At 41.3% G+C, this 14,519-nt stretch overlaps 1 protein-coding gene across 1 annotated transcript in view; it reads left to right on the top strand.

Moving 5' to 3' along the window:
* The first annotated feature begins 14,095 nt into the window (after nucleotides 1-14,095).
* The window catches only part of ttn.2 (titin, tandem duplicate 2), a 314,983-nt gene continuing 314,559 nt past the window's right edge, over nucleotides 14,096-14,519 (top strand). Inside the window, exon 1 of the mRNA XM_078404016.1 lies at nucleotides 14,096-14,186. Within this exon, the coding sequence (XP_078260142.1) occupies nucleotides 14,096-14,186 (91 nt within the window). The remainder of the gene's footprint in view (nucleotides 14,187-14,519) is intronic.

The raw sequence follows: 14,519 nt of genomic DNA, 5'->3' as shown, positions 1-14,519 counted from the left end.
AGTCAGGTCAAGTCAAGTCAATTTTATTTGTATAGCACATTTAAAAACAACCCACGTTGACCAAAGTGCTGCACATCTGATTAGGGGAAAAAAAAAAGAAACATACAGTGGTGACTTGGACATGGTGTGTGAGTGGGTGGATGCATGGCAGATGCAGTTTAATGTGGATAAGTGTGAGGTTATCCATTTTGGTGATAAGAATAGGAAGGCAGATTATTATCTGAATGGTGTCAAGTTAGGAAAAGGGGACGTACAACGAGATCTGGGTATCCTAGTGTATCAGCCACTGAAAGGAAGCATGCAATTACAGCAGGCAGTGAAGAAAGCCAATGGAATGTTGGCCTTCATAACAAGAGGAGTTGAGTATAGGAGCAAAGAGGTCATATCATATCATATCATATCATATATATACAGCCGGAAACAGGCCTTTTCGGCCCTCCAAGTCCGTGCCGCCCAGCGATCCCCGCACATTAACACTATCCTACACCCACTAGGGACAATTTTTACATTTACCCAGCCAATTAACCTACATACCTGTACGTCTTTGGAGTGTGGGAGGAAACCGAAGATCTCGGAGAAAACCCACGCAGGTCACGGGGAGAACGTACAAACTCTTTACAGTGCAGCACCCGTAGTCAGGATCGAACCTGAGTCTCCGGCGCTGCATTCGCTGCAGGGCCCTAGTGAGACCGCACCTGGAGTACTGTGTGCAGTTTTGGTCTCCAAATTTGAGGAAGGATATTCTTGCTATTGAGGGTGTGCACCTTAGGTATACTAGGTTAATTCCCAGAATGGCAGGACTGTCGTATGTTGAAAGACAGGAGCGACTAGGCTTATATACACTGGAATTTAGATGGATGAGAGGGGATCTTATTGAAACATATGATTATTAAGCGGTTGGACACGTTAGAGGCAGGAAACATGTTCCCAATGTTGGGGGAGTCCAGAACCAGGGGCCACAGTTTAAGAATAATGGGTAGGCCATTTAGAACGGAGATGAGGAAAAACTTTTTCAGTCAGAGAGTTGTAAATCTGTGGAATTCTCTGCCTCAGAAGGCTGTGGGGGCCAATTCTCTGAATGCTTTCAAGAGAGAGCTAGATAGACCTCTTAAGGATAGCGGAGTCAGGGGGTATGGGGAGAAGGCAGGAATGGGGTACTGATTGAACGGTGGTGCTGGCTCGAAGGTCCGAATGGCCTACTCCTGCACCCATTTGCTATTGTCATTGCCAGAGCGATGCCACACGCAAATTGGATGAATAATACTTCATATTCCACTTGGATAGCTTGTGAACATTGAATTCTCCAATTTTAGGTAAGTAACCAACAACCCTTTCCCCCCTCTCTTCCTTGAGGTCCACCTAGATGTGCACCCATTTTTCACACAATCTTGTCCCACTTTCCCTTTTCCCCATCCTGTTCACCAATATCCCATTCCTCTGGCTTCACATTTCACGCCCTTCTCTCCTTGTCTCACAGCCCCCTGTCTTTTCATCTCTGGCTTTATCCAATCAATCCCCCCCCCACCCCCTTACCTGTATCTGCTTATCGCTTGCACTGGTTTGTCCTGTTCCCATTACCAGCTTTCTCCTCTCTAATACGATCAGTCGGAAGAAGGATCCCAACCCAAAACATTGCTTATTCATGTCCTCCAGGGATATTGCATGACTTTTTCAGTTACTTTAGCACTTTGTGTCTATTCTTTACATGTAGCTCACTTCTTGACAGTCAAAAGACATTCAAGTCCAATTCAATTATGACGAAAACTTCTCACATAGAAACATAGAAAATAGGTGCAGGAGGAGCCAATTTGGCCCTTCGAGCCAGCTGTGATCATGGCTGATCATCCACAATCAGTAATCTGTGCCTGCCTTCTCCCCATATCCCTTGATTCCACTAGCCCCTAGAGCTCTATCTAACTCTCTTTTAAATTCATCCAGTGAATTGGCCCCCACTGCCTTCTGTGGCAGAGAATTCCACAAATTCAAACTCTCTGGGAGAAAAAGTTTTTTCTCACCTCTGTTTTACATGGCTTCCCCTTTATTCTTAGACTGTGGTCCTTGGTTCTGGACTCCCCCAACATTGGGACATTTTTCCTGCATCTAGCTTATCCAGTCCTTTTATAATTTTATACGTCTCTATAAGATCCCCGCTCATCCTAAACTCCAGTGAATGCAAGCCCAGTCTTTCCAATCTTTCCTCATATGACAGTCCCACCTTCCCAGGGATTAACCTCGTGAACCTACGCTGCACTGCCTCAATAGCAAGAATGTCCTTCCTCAAATTAGAAGACCAAAACTGCACACAATACTCCAGATGTGGTCTCACCAGGGCCCTATACAACTGCCGAAGGACCTCTGCTCCTATACTTAAATTCTCTTGTTATGAAGGCCAACATTGCCATTCGCTTTCTTCACTGCCTGTTGTACCTGCACGCTTACTATCAGTGACTAGTGTACAAGGACTCCCAGGTCTTGTTGCACTATCCCTTTACTTAATCTGACACCATTGAGATAATAATCTGCCTCCTTGTTTTTGCCGCCAAAGTGGATAACCTCACTTTATCTACATTATACTGCATCTGCCATGCATCTGCCCACTTACTCAACCTGTCCAAGTCAACCTGCAACCTCCTAACATCCTCTTCGCAGTTCACACTGCCACCCAGCTTTGTGTCATCTGCAAACTTGCCAGTGTTACTACTAATTCCATCATCTAAATCATATATTTATGTATTGTAAATAGTTGCGGCCCCAGCACCGAGCCTTGCGGCACTCCACTCGCCACTGCCTGCCATTCTGAAAAGGACCCGTTTATTCCTACTCTTTGCTTCCTGTCTGCCAATTCTCTATCCATGTCAATACCCTACCCCAATACCATGTGCTCTAATTTTGCTCACCAATCTCCCGTGTGGGACCTTTTCAAAGGCGTTCTGAAAGTCTAGATATACCACACCCACTGGCTCTCCCTCATCCATTTTACTTGTCACATCCTCAAAACATTGCAGAAGATTAGTCAAGCAGGATTTCCCCTTCATAAATCCATGCTAACTTGGACCAATCCTTTTACTGCTATCCAAATGCGCCGTTATTACCTCTTTAATAATTGACTCCAGCATTTTCCCCACCACCGAAGTCAGGCTAAGTGATCTATAATTTCCCGTTTTCTCTCTCGCTCCTTTCTTGAAAAGTGGGATAACATTAGCTACCCTCCAATCCACTGGAACTGATCCTGAATCTATTGAACATTGGAAAATGATCACCAATGCACCCACGATTTCTAGAGCTACCTCCTCAAGTAGACCATCAGGCCTTGGGAATTTATCAGCCGTCAGTCCCATCAGTCTACCCAATACTATTTCTAGCCTCATGCAAATTTCCTTCAGTTCCTCTGTCTTCCTAGATCCTCTGTCCTCTAGTACATCTGGGAGATTGTTTGTGTCTTCCTTAGTGAAGACAGATCCGAAGTACCTGTTCAATTCTTTTGCCATTTCCCTGTTACCCATAATAGTTTCACGCATTTCTGCCTTGAAGGGACCCACATTTGGCTTTACTAATCTTTTTCTCTTAATATACCTTAAGAAGCTTTTACTGTCCTTCTTTAAATTCTTGGCCAGCTTCCGCTCGTACTTCATCTTTTCAGCCCGTATTGCCCTTTTTGTTACCTTCTGTTGTCCTTTGAAAGTTGCCCAATCCTCTGGGTTTCCAATACCCTTTGCTATGTTATACATCTTTTCTTTTAGTTTTATTCCATCCCTAACTTCCCTTGTCAGCCACGGTTGCCTCTTACTCCCCTTAGAATCTTTCTTCCTCTTTGGAATGAAATGATCCTGGATCTTCTGGATTATGCCCAGAAATTCCTGCCATTGCTGTTCCACTGTCATTCCTGCTAGGATCCTTTTCCATTTGACCTTGGCCAGCTCCTCTCTCATGCCTTCATAGTCCCCTTTGTTCAACTGCAACACTGACACTTCTGATTTAACCTTCTCCCTCTCAAATTGCAGATTAAAACTAATCATATTATGGTTTCTACCTCCAAGCATTCCTTTACCTTGAGTTCCCTTATTAAATCTGGTTCATTGGACAACACTAAATCCAGAATTGCCTTCTCTCTGGTAGGCTCCAGTCCAAGCTGCTCTAAGAATCCATCTCGGAGACACTCTACAAATTCCTTTTCTTGGGGTCCAGAACCAACCTGATTTTCCCATTCTACCTGCATATTGAAATCCCCCTTAACCACAGTGGCATTACGTTTGTTACATGCCAGTTTTAACTCCTGCTGCAACTTACACCCTTTATCCGGGCTACTGTTTGGGGGCCTGTAGATAACTCCCATTAGTGTCTTCTTACCTTTAGAATTCCTCAACTCTATCCACAGTGACTGTACATCATCAGTCCCTGCGATACCCCTCGCAAGGGACTGAATTTCATCCCTCACCAACAGAGCTACCCCACCTCCTTTGCCTACCTGCCTGTCCTTTCTATAGGACGTACAGCCCTGAATATTCAGTTCCCAATCCCGATCCTCCTGCAGCCATGTCTCTGTAATCCCCACAATGTCATATCTACCAATCTCTAACTGAGCCTCAAGCTCATCCACTTTACTTCTTATACTTCACGCATTCATATATAATACTTTTAATCCATTACTCATCTCATCTTTCACATCGATTCCTATTAACATTTGGCCATACTCTCCTATCCCTTTGTGAGCTTCTTGTCCCGTTAATTCTGGGGTCTTTCTTCACTTTTCCTATACTCTCTTTCCCTTTAACTCCATCCTTGACTATCCCATTTGACACACATCCCCCACTATTTCGTTTAAAACTACCCGTGTAGCAATGGCAAACCTGCCTGCCAGAATGCTGGTCCCCTGCCTGTTGAGGTGCAACCTGTCCCTTTTGTACAATTTACCCTTACCCCTAAACAGACCCTAGTGGTCTAAGAATCTAAATCCCTGCTTGACTAAATGCAGCTTGACACCATTCACAACAGTCTTAATCAGGATCTCAACAACCAGCCCGACTATTCTCTAACTTCCACTATGATAATATTGTGGCTGCAGTATGTATAGCTTAAAACCTGTGTGGCTTAAAAAAAAACAAGTTTCATTTATGTCACCTTACAAACACGGGATATCTACCACCAAGATGGTTATTCAGGGGGACGGATACTGCAACATCTATAAGTTCTTCTCTAAATAACATTCCCTAAATAATAACCTGGAAATAACACTTTACTTCCTCATCGGTGAGTCAAAATCTGAGCACTTTGTTCAACAGATTCTCAGACCTGCCAGAAATATCATGACCTACTGAGCAACAGTGATTCCCTCTCTCGTACATGCTTCTGAAATCTGGATCACCTGGCAAACGTTTTCTCAATGCACTGGAAAAATACCATCATGCTGCCTACACAGAAATCGTCCAAACATAATGGAAAAATAAATGAGCCAATATCCTTTCCAGGCAAATACCCCCAATACTGGGTTCCTGGTTACAATCTGTTGGTTATTTTGTCCAGGCATGTTGTTTGTATGTGCAATAGTAGATTGAAACCGGCACTTCATCCTGGGCTCTGCCTTCATTATAGGTTCATAGGCAGAGGAAAAAAACAAGATGTGCTCAAAGCCTCCTCAAAGAAGTAGATCATCTTCATTGTCACCTGAGATTCTCTGGCTCATGACTTGTCTGACTCGAAAAGTAGCATTTTGGGGTGATACTGAGAACCTTGAGACCTTGCATCAAGAGCACACCGGGCCCTCCATAAGCGGCAGACGTGGTGTACTATATCACAATTCCCCCACCTCACTGCCATGTCAACCACCTCTATCTGCGGAAGAGGATCCACGTTCCTCCCACAGTGGCCTTATAAGCCACTTCGGATCCCACAAAAACAAGAGTAGAAGTGATACTTGATCCTAAATGACTGCTGAGGTACTTGGGGTACTTACGGCATGGGATAAATACCACCAATACAGTCTATGCAATATCCTCCAAATTCATGAGAAGCATAAGTGAACTAATGTCAGTGGCCATTACTAGGCCAATATATCCAGCACTGAGGCTCTAGTTACACTCCGTCAGCTACATTGGGCAAACCATGTAATTCACATGTCTGACACCAGACTCCCTAAACAGATGTTCTATTCGGAGTTCTAGCATGGGGTGAGATTACCAGCAGACAGAATAAAAGGTTGAGGAAATGCAATGTTCACATTGACTCCTGAGAATCTCCAGACCATGCCAAGGGTGGAGAAGGAAATGAGGAAAGATCATATGAAGAAAGATTGGAAAGACAGGGCTTGTAGTCACTGATGTTTAGAAAGATGAGAGGGGATCATAGAGAAGCATCTATATACTAAAACTCTTCTTTGTTTGTTTGTTCCTGAATTACAGCCAAAACAGTACACCATAGCATGAGGTCCATCTTACTCACCATCATCCTGTGGTGCTATGGATGAAGTTTCATTCAAATTGGTGTTATATTTTTAAAGTTATTCACATTTTAAAGTAAAAAAAAACAGTTGCACATTTGGGGCCCCGTTGATTTGGTACTTACATAAGATGGCCGCCACATCCGCACATGTGCAGAACGCGTCCACGCCTGCGCAGTTGGGGCCTGTTGATCTCGGGTACGAGCAGGGCTCAGCCACCTCTCTCTTGGGGGCGGGTTTGCCGGCTCCTTAACGGCGGGAGAGCCAGGCCCGGTGCTGGGGGAAGCAGCCGGAGCCTGGGCCTGGATGTGACTGGGTAACCACGAGCCTGAGGTGGGCTAAGGGGAAAGGAGGCAGCAGCAGGACCAGACTCACTCCCCCCCCCCCCCCCCCCCCCCCAATGGCAGCTGCCTGGGCTGGGAGGCTTGTTGCTAGGCAATCTCCGTCAGGGGGTGGGGTGGGGCATACAGGAGAGTTTGTCCACTGGGGCAATATGGGTGGACTTTACAAAAAAAAGGTGCTAGGATTGTAATAGGATTTACCATAGGCCCCGAATAGCAAGCGGGAGATAGAGGAACAGATATGTAGTCAGATTACAGAAAGATGCCTGAGCAACAGGGTTGTCTCAGTGGGTGAATTTAACTTCCCCAATACTGACTGACAGTGTCAAAGTCTTAGACAGGACAGAATTTGTAAGGTGTATCTACGAAGGTTTCTTGAAACAATATGTGAATTGTCCAACCTGAATGGGGAACATTCTGGACCTTGTGCTGGTAAATGAGCCTGGCCAGGTGACTGGTGCTACAGTGGAAGAGCATTTCAGGGATAATGATCACAACTCCATAGATTTTAACATTGTTTTGATTAGAGAGAAGGCTGGACCTTGTGGGAAGGCACTACATTGGTGTACTATGACGTTATTTGGCAGGACCTCGGTAGGATACACTGGGAGTGGTTGTTATTGGGTAATTTCACATATGACACGTGGGAGTCGTTTAATAGCCAGTTGATCGAAGTTCAGGACAGAGTTACTCCAGCTTTTTGTGTCTGTCTTCAGGACTGACATGTTCCAATGAAGAGGAGGAATAAGGATGGCAAAGTAAGAATACTTTGGATGACCAAAGAAGTTGTAAATTTGGTCAAAAAGAAAAATGGAAGTACATGGCATAGTTTAAGAGGATGGAATCAGACAAGGCCTTTGAGGAATATAAAAAAAGAAAAAACTCAAACAGGTGATTAGAAAGGCCAAAAGGGACCATGATATGCTTTGGTGAGTCGGATTAAAGAAAATCCAAAAGGTTTTTATACTTACAGTAAAATCAAGAGGGTGACCAAGGGGAAGGTAGCACCACTCAATGATAAAGGAGTGTATTTTTGCTTGGAGTCAGGCGATGTAGGCAAGGTACTAAATGAGTATTTTGCATGTTTTCACCGAGGAGGACAGTGAGATCAGTGTTGAGAATCCTAATGTGCAAGGACAGTTTGAAATTAAGAAGGAGTTGGTGTTGGAGCGCTTGATGGGATCTAACCCGGGTTATTGATAGAGGCAAGAGATGAAATTGCAGGAGCTTTGACAAAGATCTTTGTGTCTTCTCAAGCCACAGGTGAAGTTCCAGAGGACTGGAGAGTAGCTAATGTTGTTACTTTGCTTAAGGGAAGTGGAGAATCCATGGAATTATAGACTGGTATCACATCAGTGATAGGGAAGCTTTATAGAGGATTCTTTGAGATAGGATTTACTCCCATTTGGAAGGGAATGGGTTAATTATGAACAGTCAGCATGAATTTGTTCATGGAAGATCGTGCTTTACTAATTTGATTGAGTTTTTTGAGAAGGTGAAGAAGGGGTTTGTGGGTTGGTTAGTTACCTAAAACTGGAAAATTCAATGTTCGATGAGGGTAGGGCGGGGGATGTCGTCTCCTTCGATTTTGGCAAGGCATTTAATAAAGTTCCCTATGGGAGGCTAATCCAGAAGATTAAGATGCTTGGGATTAAAAAGACTTGGTTGTATGGATGTAGTTGTAGTAATATCAGTCTGAAGAAGGGTCTCGACCCGAAACGTCACCCATTCCTTCTCTCCTGAGATGCTGCCTGACCTGCTGAGTTACTCAAGCATTTTGTGAATAAATACCTTTGTTCTGGTTGTATGGATTCATAACTGTCTTACTGATAGAAGACAGAGGGTTATGATGGAAGGACTGTAGGTCTGGGACCAATGGAGTTCTGCTATCTGTGTTAGGACCTCTTCTGTTTCTGATATATATGAATGACCTGGATGTAAATATTGTTGGGTTGGCTAGTAAATTTGCAGATGACACCAAGTTTGCTGGGGTTGCGGACTGAGGAAGGCTATCAAAGTACACAGTGGGATATAGATCAGTTACAGAAATGGGCGGAGAAATGGCAGTTGGGGTTTAATCCGAGCACGTATGAGGTGTGGCACTTTGGGAAGCTGAATGTATGGGTAAAGTGTACAATGATCCTTACATTCGATCCTTAACAATATTGATGTACAGAGGGATCTTGGGGTCCGTCCAAAACTCCCTGAAAGTGGCCACATAAGTAGATAGAGTAGTAAAGAAGGCATATGGTATTCCTTCTCTCCCGAGATGCTGCCTGACCTGCTGAGTTACTCCAGCATTTTGTGAATAAATTGATTTGTACCAGCATCTGCAGTTATTTTCTTATACTACTGGTATGCTTACTTTCATTGGTTGGAACATTGAGTAGAAGAGTAAGGAAGTCATGACGCAGCTCTATAGAACTTTGGTGAGGCTGCATTTAGAGCATGGTGAACAGTTCTGATCATCCCTTTCATAAGTTCAGAAGACAGAATAAGGCAATTTGCCCCATTCAGTTGCTCTGCCATTCAGTCATGTCTGTCCTATCTGTCCATCTCAACCCGACCCTCCTGCCTTCTACCTGTAATCTTTGACATCCTTAGTAATCAAGAACCTAACAATCTCCGCTTTAAAAATACACCAAGACATGCCTTCACACCTGTCTGTGTCAATGAATTTCACAGATTCACCACCATTTGGCTAAATAAAGTCATCTGCATCTCTATTCTAAAGATATGTCCTTTTATTCTGAGGCTGAGCCATTACAGGAAGGATGTGAAGGCTTTGGAAAATGTGCAGAGATGGTTTATGAGAATGGTGCCTGAATTAGGGGATATTAGCTACAGGGAGAGCTTGGACACACATGAATTGTTTTCTCTGGAATGTCGCATGTCGCAGGGAGACCTAATAGAAGTATATGAAACTATGAGGCATAGATAAGGTAGATGGTCAAAACTTTTTTCCAGGCTAGGAAAATAAAATACTAGAGGACATAGTCTTAAAGTGAGAGGGGCAAAGTTGAAAGGCGATGTGCAGGGTAGGTTTTTTTAACACTAAGAGTGGTGAATACCTTGAACACGTTGCCAGGAGAGATGGTGTGGCAGATACAATAGTGGCATTTAAGAGACTTTTGGATAGGCATGTGGATATGCTGGGGCTGGAGGGATATGGATTATGTGCAGGCAGATAAAATTTAGTCTTGCCAACATGTCTGGCACAGACATTGTGGACCAAAGGGCCTTTCGTGCAGTACTGTTCTGTTTATTTCCTTGGGAGATCATTCTTCCAGTTTCTTACTTTCTTAATGCTGTCACTACCTCCTTCTCAAGATCCATATGCAGACATGTACTTGCCCCATGTAACTTATTTCATCTGATCTCAACTCCATGTTTCCATTGTCCAGTTTATTTAGACATATCCAGAACCCTCTAATGCCTTCATCATTTTAACAATTTCCAGTGTTGCAGTTCCATATAGCTTATTTTCACCAATACGTTCATTCCCTTATATCTCCATCTTCCATTTGTGAAGGCAATGGGCCTTCTGTTACTTTAATGAACGAAGTTAAAAACTGCCCACATCTAGCCACCCTTCCCTCCTCCATCCATCTGTTCTCACATTTGACATCCTTTTTGTGGAAATCACAGATGTTTCTTTGAGATCCCATGCAGGATATATTGTACATTTGCTGTTTCAGTATAAATCAGATGTGTTTCTTCACCTCCTTTCCTGAAACATTACAAGATAATTCACAGATGCAGCATCAGTTAACTAGTGAAAATGAAAATGAACTAGAAATTGCCTTGACTGTCAGCTGCATCGTCTGGTGGCCAAAATGTATTTTGAGTCTCGGCTGAAGTACTCAACTGAGACGGGTTTCTCCCAAACAATGAATATAAAGACCAAATGCCCAGGCTAGAAGTTATATCACAAGAATTTTTGTTTTGAATATTACAGGGTGAAAAGTAGAGTTAAATATTCCTTGGAACCTCCATGTTTTCTGTTTGGCTGAAATGTTGATTGGAATCAGATCATCAGCTTGCAATACTGGAATTATCAAAACAGTTAATTTTTTTTAAATTTCCCTTGCGTTTTTATGAACTGCAGGAAATTCTTTAGAACTTTCCTTTGGGAAGTATGCAAAATTTTGAGAAATTAGGTTATTTAAATCAGGAATCCACAAATGAAAAAAGCATAACTTTAAAAGAAGTGGGATTATTTCACCAAACAATCTGTTCACACCATTAGCTCTCTATTGTACACAATATTACAACATTACTGAATGGTTTCTCCTCATCAGGAGGACATTTGGGCAATCAGACCAGGGTGCCAATCTAACTAATCTCACTTGCCTGAAATGATCTGTATCTGTATTTCCTGTCTGTTCATGTGTATCTCTAGCTGGTTCTTAAATGTTGCTATTGTATCTGCTATTACCTTTCTTTGCAACGTGTTCTAAGAATCTACCACTCTGTGTAAAATAAACTTGTCCTGCACATCTCCTTTAAACGTCCCTGCTCACAAACCTAGGCATTCTAGTATTTGTCATTTCTACGCTGAGAAAAAGACTCTGACAATCTACCCCATCTTTCTTATTGTCACTTTTAAGATAATTTCTATAAAGAATATAAATTCCTGTCTTTGTGCATATTTATACCATTACAAAATTAGGAAGCATAGACATACTCCTCCATGACCTCAGAATGTCCCAAAGCACTTGACAGACATTGACATACTTATGAAGTGCAGCGTCTAAGTGTGAGAAACATAGCAGACATATGCTTTCACGAACAGGAATGCGACAATGTTTAAAATTAGAACATTATTGACGTAAATAAAATATTTGTGAATAATTTCCATGCACTTCTTCAAAATAATGTAATGCACCCTTTTACATCACTTTGGAAAGGAGGTGGGGGCTCATTTTAACATCGGATGTAAAAACAAGCTCTCTCAAAAGAGCACGTTATCTCAAAAGAGCACTCACCACAGTATTATATCATGGTACTTTTCTTTTTACATGATGCCAAGATTAAACATTTATTCTTCTACTATGTGTGATTTCTTCATTGGTTCAATTGCTGCATTATAAAAAAAGAAACTTGCCTAGTTGCAATGGGACTGAAATTGTCATTATTAAACTTTGGATTAAAGTTCTTTGCAGCTTATAACATAAATTAAATTCATTCCTTTTTAAAAAGATTGAATTTCACATCCTCTGAAAGTTTATTTAACTCCGAATGACTTGCAACATATGGTCAGTAGCTTCTATTTTAATTTCTGTAGAAAGAAATAGCAACATAAATGTGAAATTCTGTATTAGGATTGTATCAAAGTAAATAATTAATTACAATAACCCCCTTGACCAGCTGCTTTAAAATAACGTGTTTGCTACTTTGACTTGGTGATTGACAAATGCATTTGTTGGGATCAGCATGTCATGACTGATTGATGGTAGCAGGACTTCTGTTTCTAGGCATCACTGTCATTAGGGTTTTCAGTTTAGTGATAGCTGGAATGTATAAAAGTAAAAAGCAAGAAAAATAATAAATCCAAGTATCCACTGCCTGAATTGAATCCAATCGTTGTGGCTCGGTGGTTGGAATGATACTAAGAAGACAAATGATGCCAAAATTAGCACTGTCTATTGAAAACTGTAGTGACTGGTGCTGTCGGGTTGCCTAAATTGGTTTGGTTATCCCATGATTCCCTGGTGTAGCAGCCAATCAGACGTGTCCAAGGTAATACGCTGCATAATTTCTGAAGTATATAAGGTAAAACCACCATGTTAACACTTCTGAGCAGCTCAAGCAATCCCAAAGCCTTGCCTCGGGTGTAGGGATTGCATGGAAAACTAAAGCTACAATTAAACCATCCACAACCTCCGTGTAGCTTTGTTTCCTTCTAGTCTGAGGATGCCCCATTCTCTCATTGGATTGTTGGAAAAATTCTGAACAAAAAGGGAGTTTCCAAAGCTTTGGGCTTTGCCCTGTACCTCTTGGCACTTCAGGTTAGTGAATTTGTATTACTTCCAATTGAACTTTTTATTTCCAAGATCTGACAGTTATATGGTATTTTACATTATAATTAATAAAAAATATTTGCTTTCCCCAAAAAGCTTTGAACATAATGTCTTTATCTATAGCATATTAATAATTTTGAACTTTAGATAAAAACATGTGGAAGATAGTTTAATTGAATTAAGATAATTTGTATGCTGTGGTTAAAGTTTGTTTGATTTAAGAAGCATCATCTGTAGTTAAAAGTATTCAAGGTTATGATGTTGACAGATAATTTAAGAATTGCTAAGAATAGCACTGATCGTATGAATCTGGTAGCGGAGAGTGATGTCTTTTTAAGGGAATCGGCTGGGAGCTGATAGTCATCCCACTATGTTACACTTGGAGGTGTCAATCAAACTGACCCAGCTAATTTTAGAACATGGCTATTCTGTCACAAGCTAGGATATCCTTACTTGTATAGAAACTAATCTTTAGATTTTTATGTTCCAAATGTATTTATCTTACTCATAAAAAATCCGAATATAAAGTTTTAAAATAAATCTCCCCAACTGACAATGAATATCGTCTTCAGCAAATATTTAAAGTGTAATGGTGTTTGCTATATAAACTTTTTGTTCTCAACGAAACAAATGTTACTCGTATTGCAGAAAATGTCGAGAATAGTGGAACAAATATACATTGTCTACATTTGGGTGCATTATTAATTTCCATTCTGGTAATATTTAATTGACCAATTAGCACCACAATCGGAATTAATTTTACCACGACATGGTTGTCCGAGATATTGTTCAAAACACTTAACTCTACTTCGAAGTGTTCCATAATTGTAGTCTTCCTCTTCGATATTACTTGGTTTATACATAAAAGTATCAAATCTGTTTCTTCAGTGCGCGTCAGTCATGTTTATTCGAACCACGATGACTCACCTTCCAAATGTATTTAAAGAGGACATTGCTGTGGTCATCCAGTTAAGAAAAGATGCTAACATTTCTAAGGGTGATCTAAATCTAAATTTCAACGTTTGTCATCAGCTCGAGAGCAAATTGCAAGCTAAAACAAAAATAAAACTCCAAAAATGCTTTCGTTCATGCTGAAACGAATATCGTTAAAAATTTGGGTTATTTTATTTTAACTTGCCTAAAGCAAATGGAATGCAACGTTTGCCAACCAGATACAAAACGTGGGCACGGGCTCTGAACTTAGGAAATGTTTTATTAATTGAATTATTTTTAAATATTTAAAGAAAGTTGGCTATTAACAAATTCGTATTTTCTATATTTTAAGGGTGCCAATAAAGATGACAACACAAGCTCCGACGTTTTTACATCCGCTTCAAAGTGTTGTGGCACTAGAGGGTAGTGCCGCAACCTTTGAAGCGCAAATTAGTGGTAAGTTAATAAGTCGTTTCTTCGTCAACTCGAGTAGATTTAACATTAAAGTAACGTAACGCTGGAAATTACTTGAGTACAAGTGAAGAATGCAGATCATTGCTTTTTAAAATACTTTATAAATGATCGCAAAACACAAAAAGTCCCGATTCGTAACATCACCTGTCCACCCCCTCCGCAGATGCTGCCTGACCCGCTGAGTTGCTCCAGCATTTTGTTTTATTCAAGATTTTTGGATCTTTACACTTTAAAAAAAATAGTGTGCACTTTATAAAGTGCATTTTATAAAGTGCACATTCTCCTTTATATTTATTGCGTTCGTATTCTTGTAAA

Source organism: Rhinoraja longicauda, chromosome 8, assembly GCF_053455715.1.
Source record: "Rhinoraja longicauda isolate Sanriku21f chromosome 8, sRhiLon1.1, whole genome shotgun sequence".
Lineage (NCBI taxonomy): Eukaryota > Metazoa > Chordata > Chondrichthyes > Rajiformes > Arhynchobatidae > Rhinoraja > Rhinoraja longicauda.
This window is presented reverse-complemented; position numbering and strand designations above follow the sequence as displayed.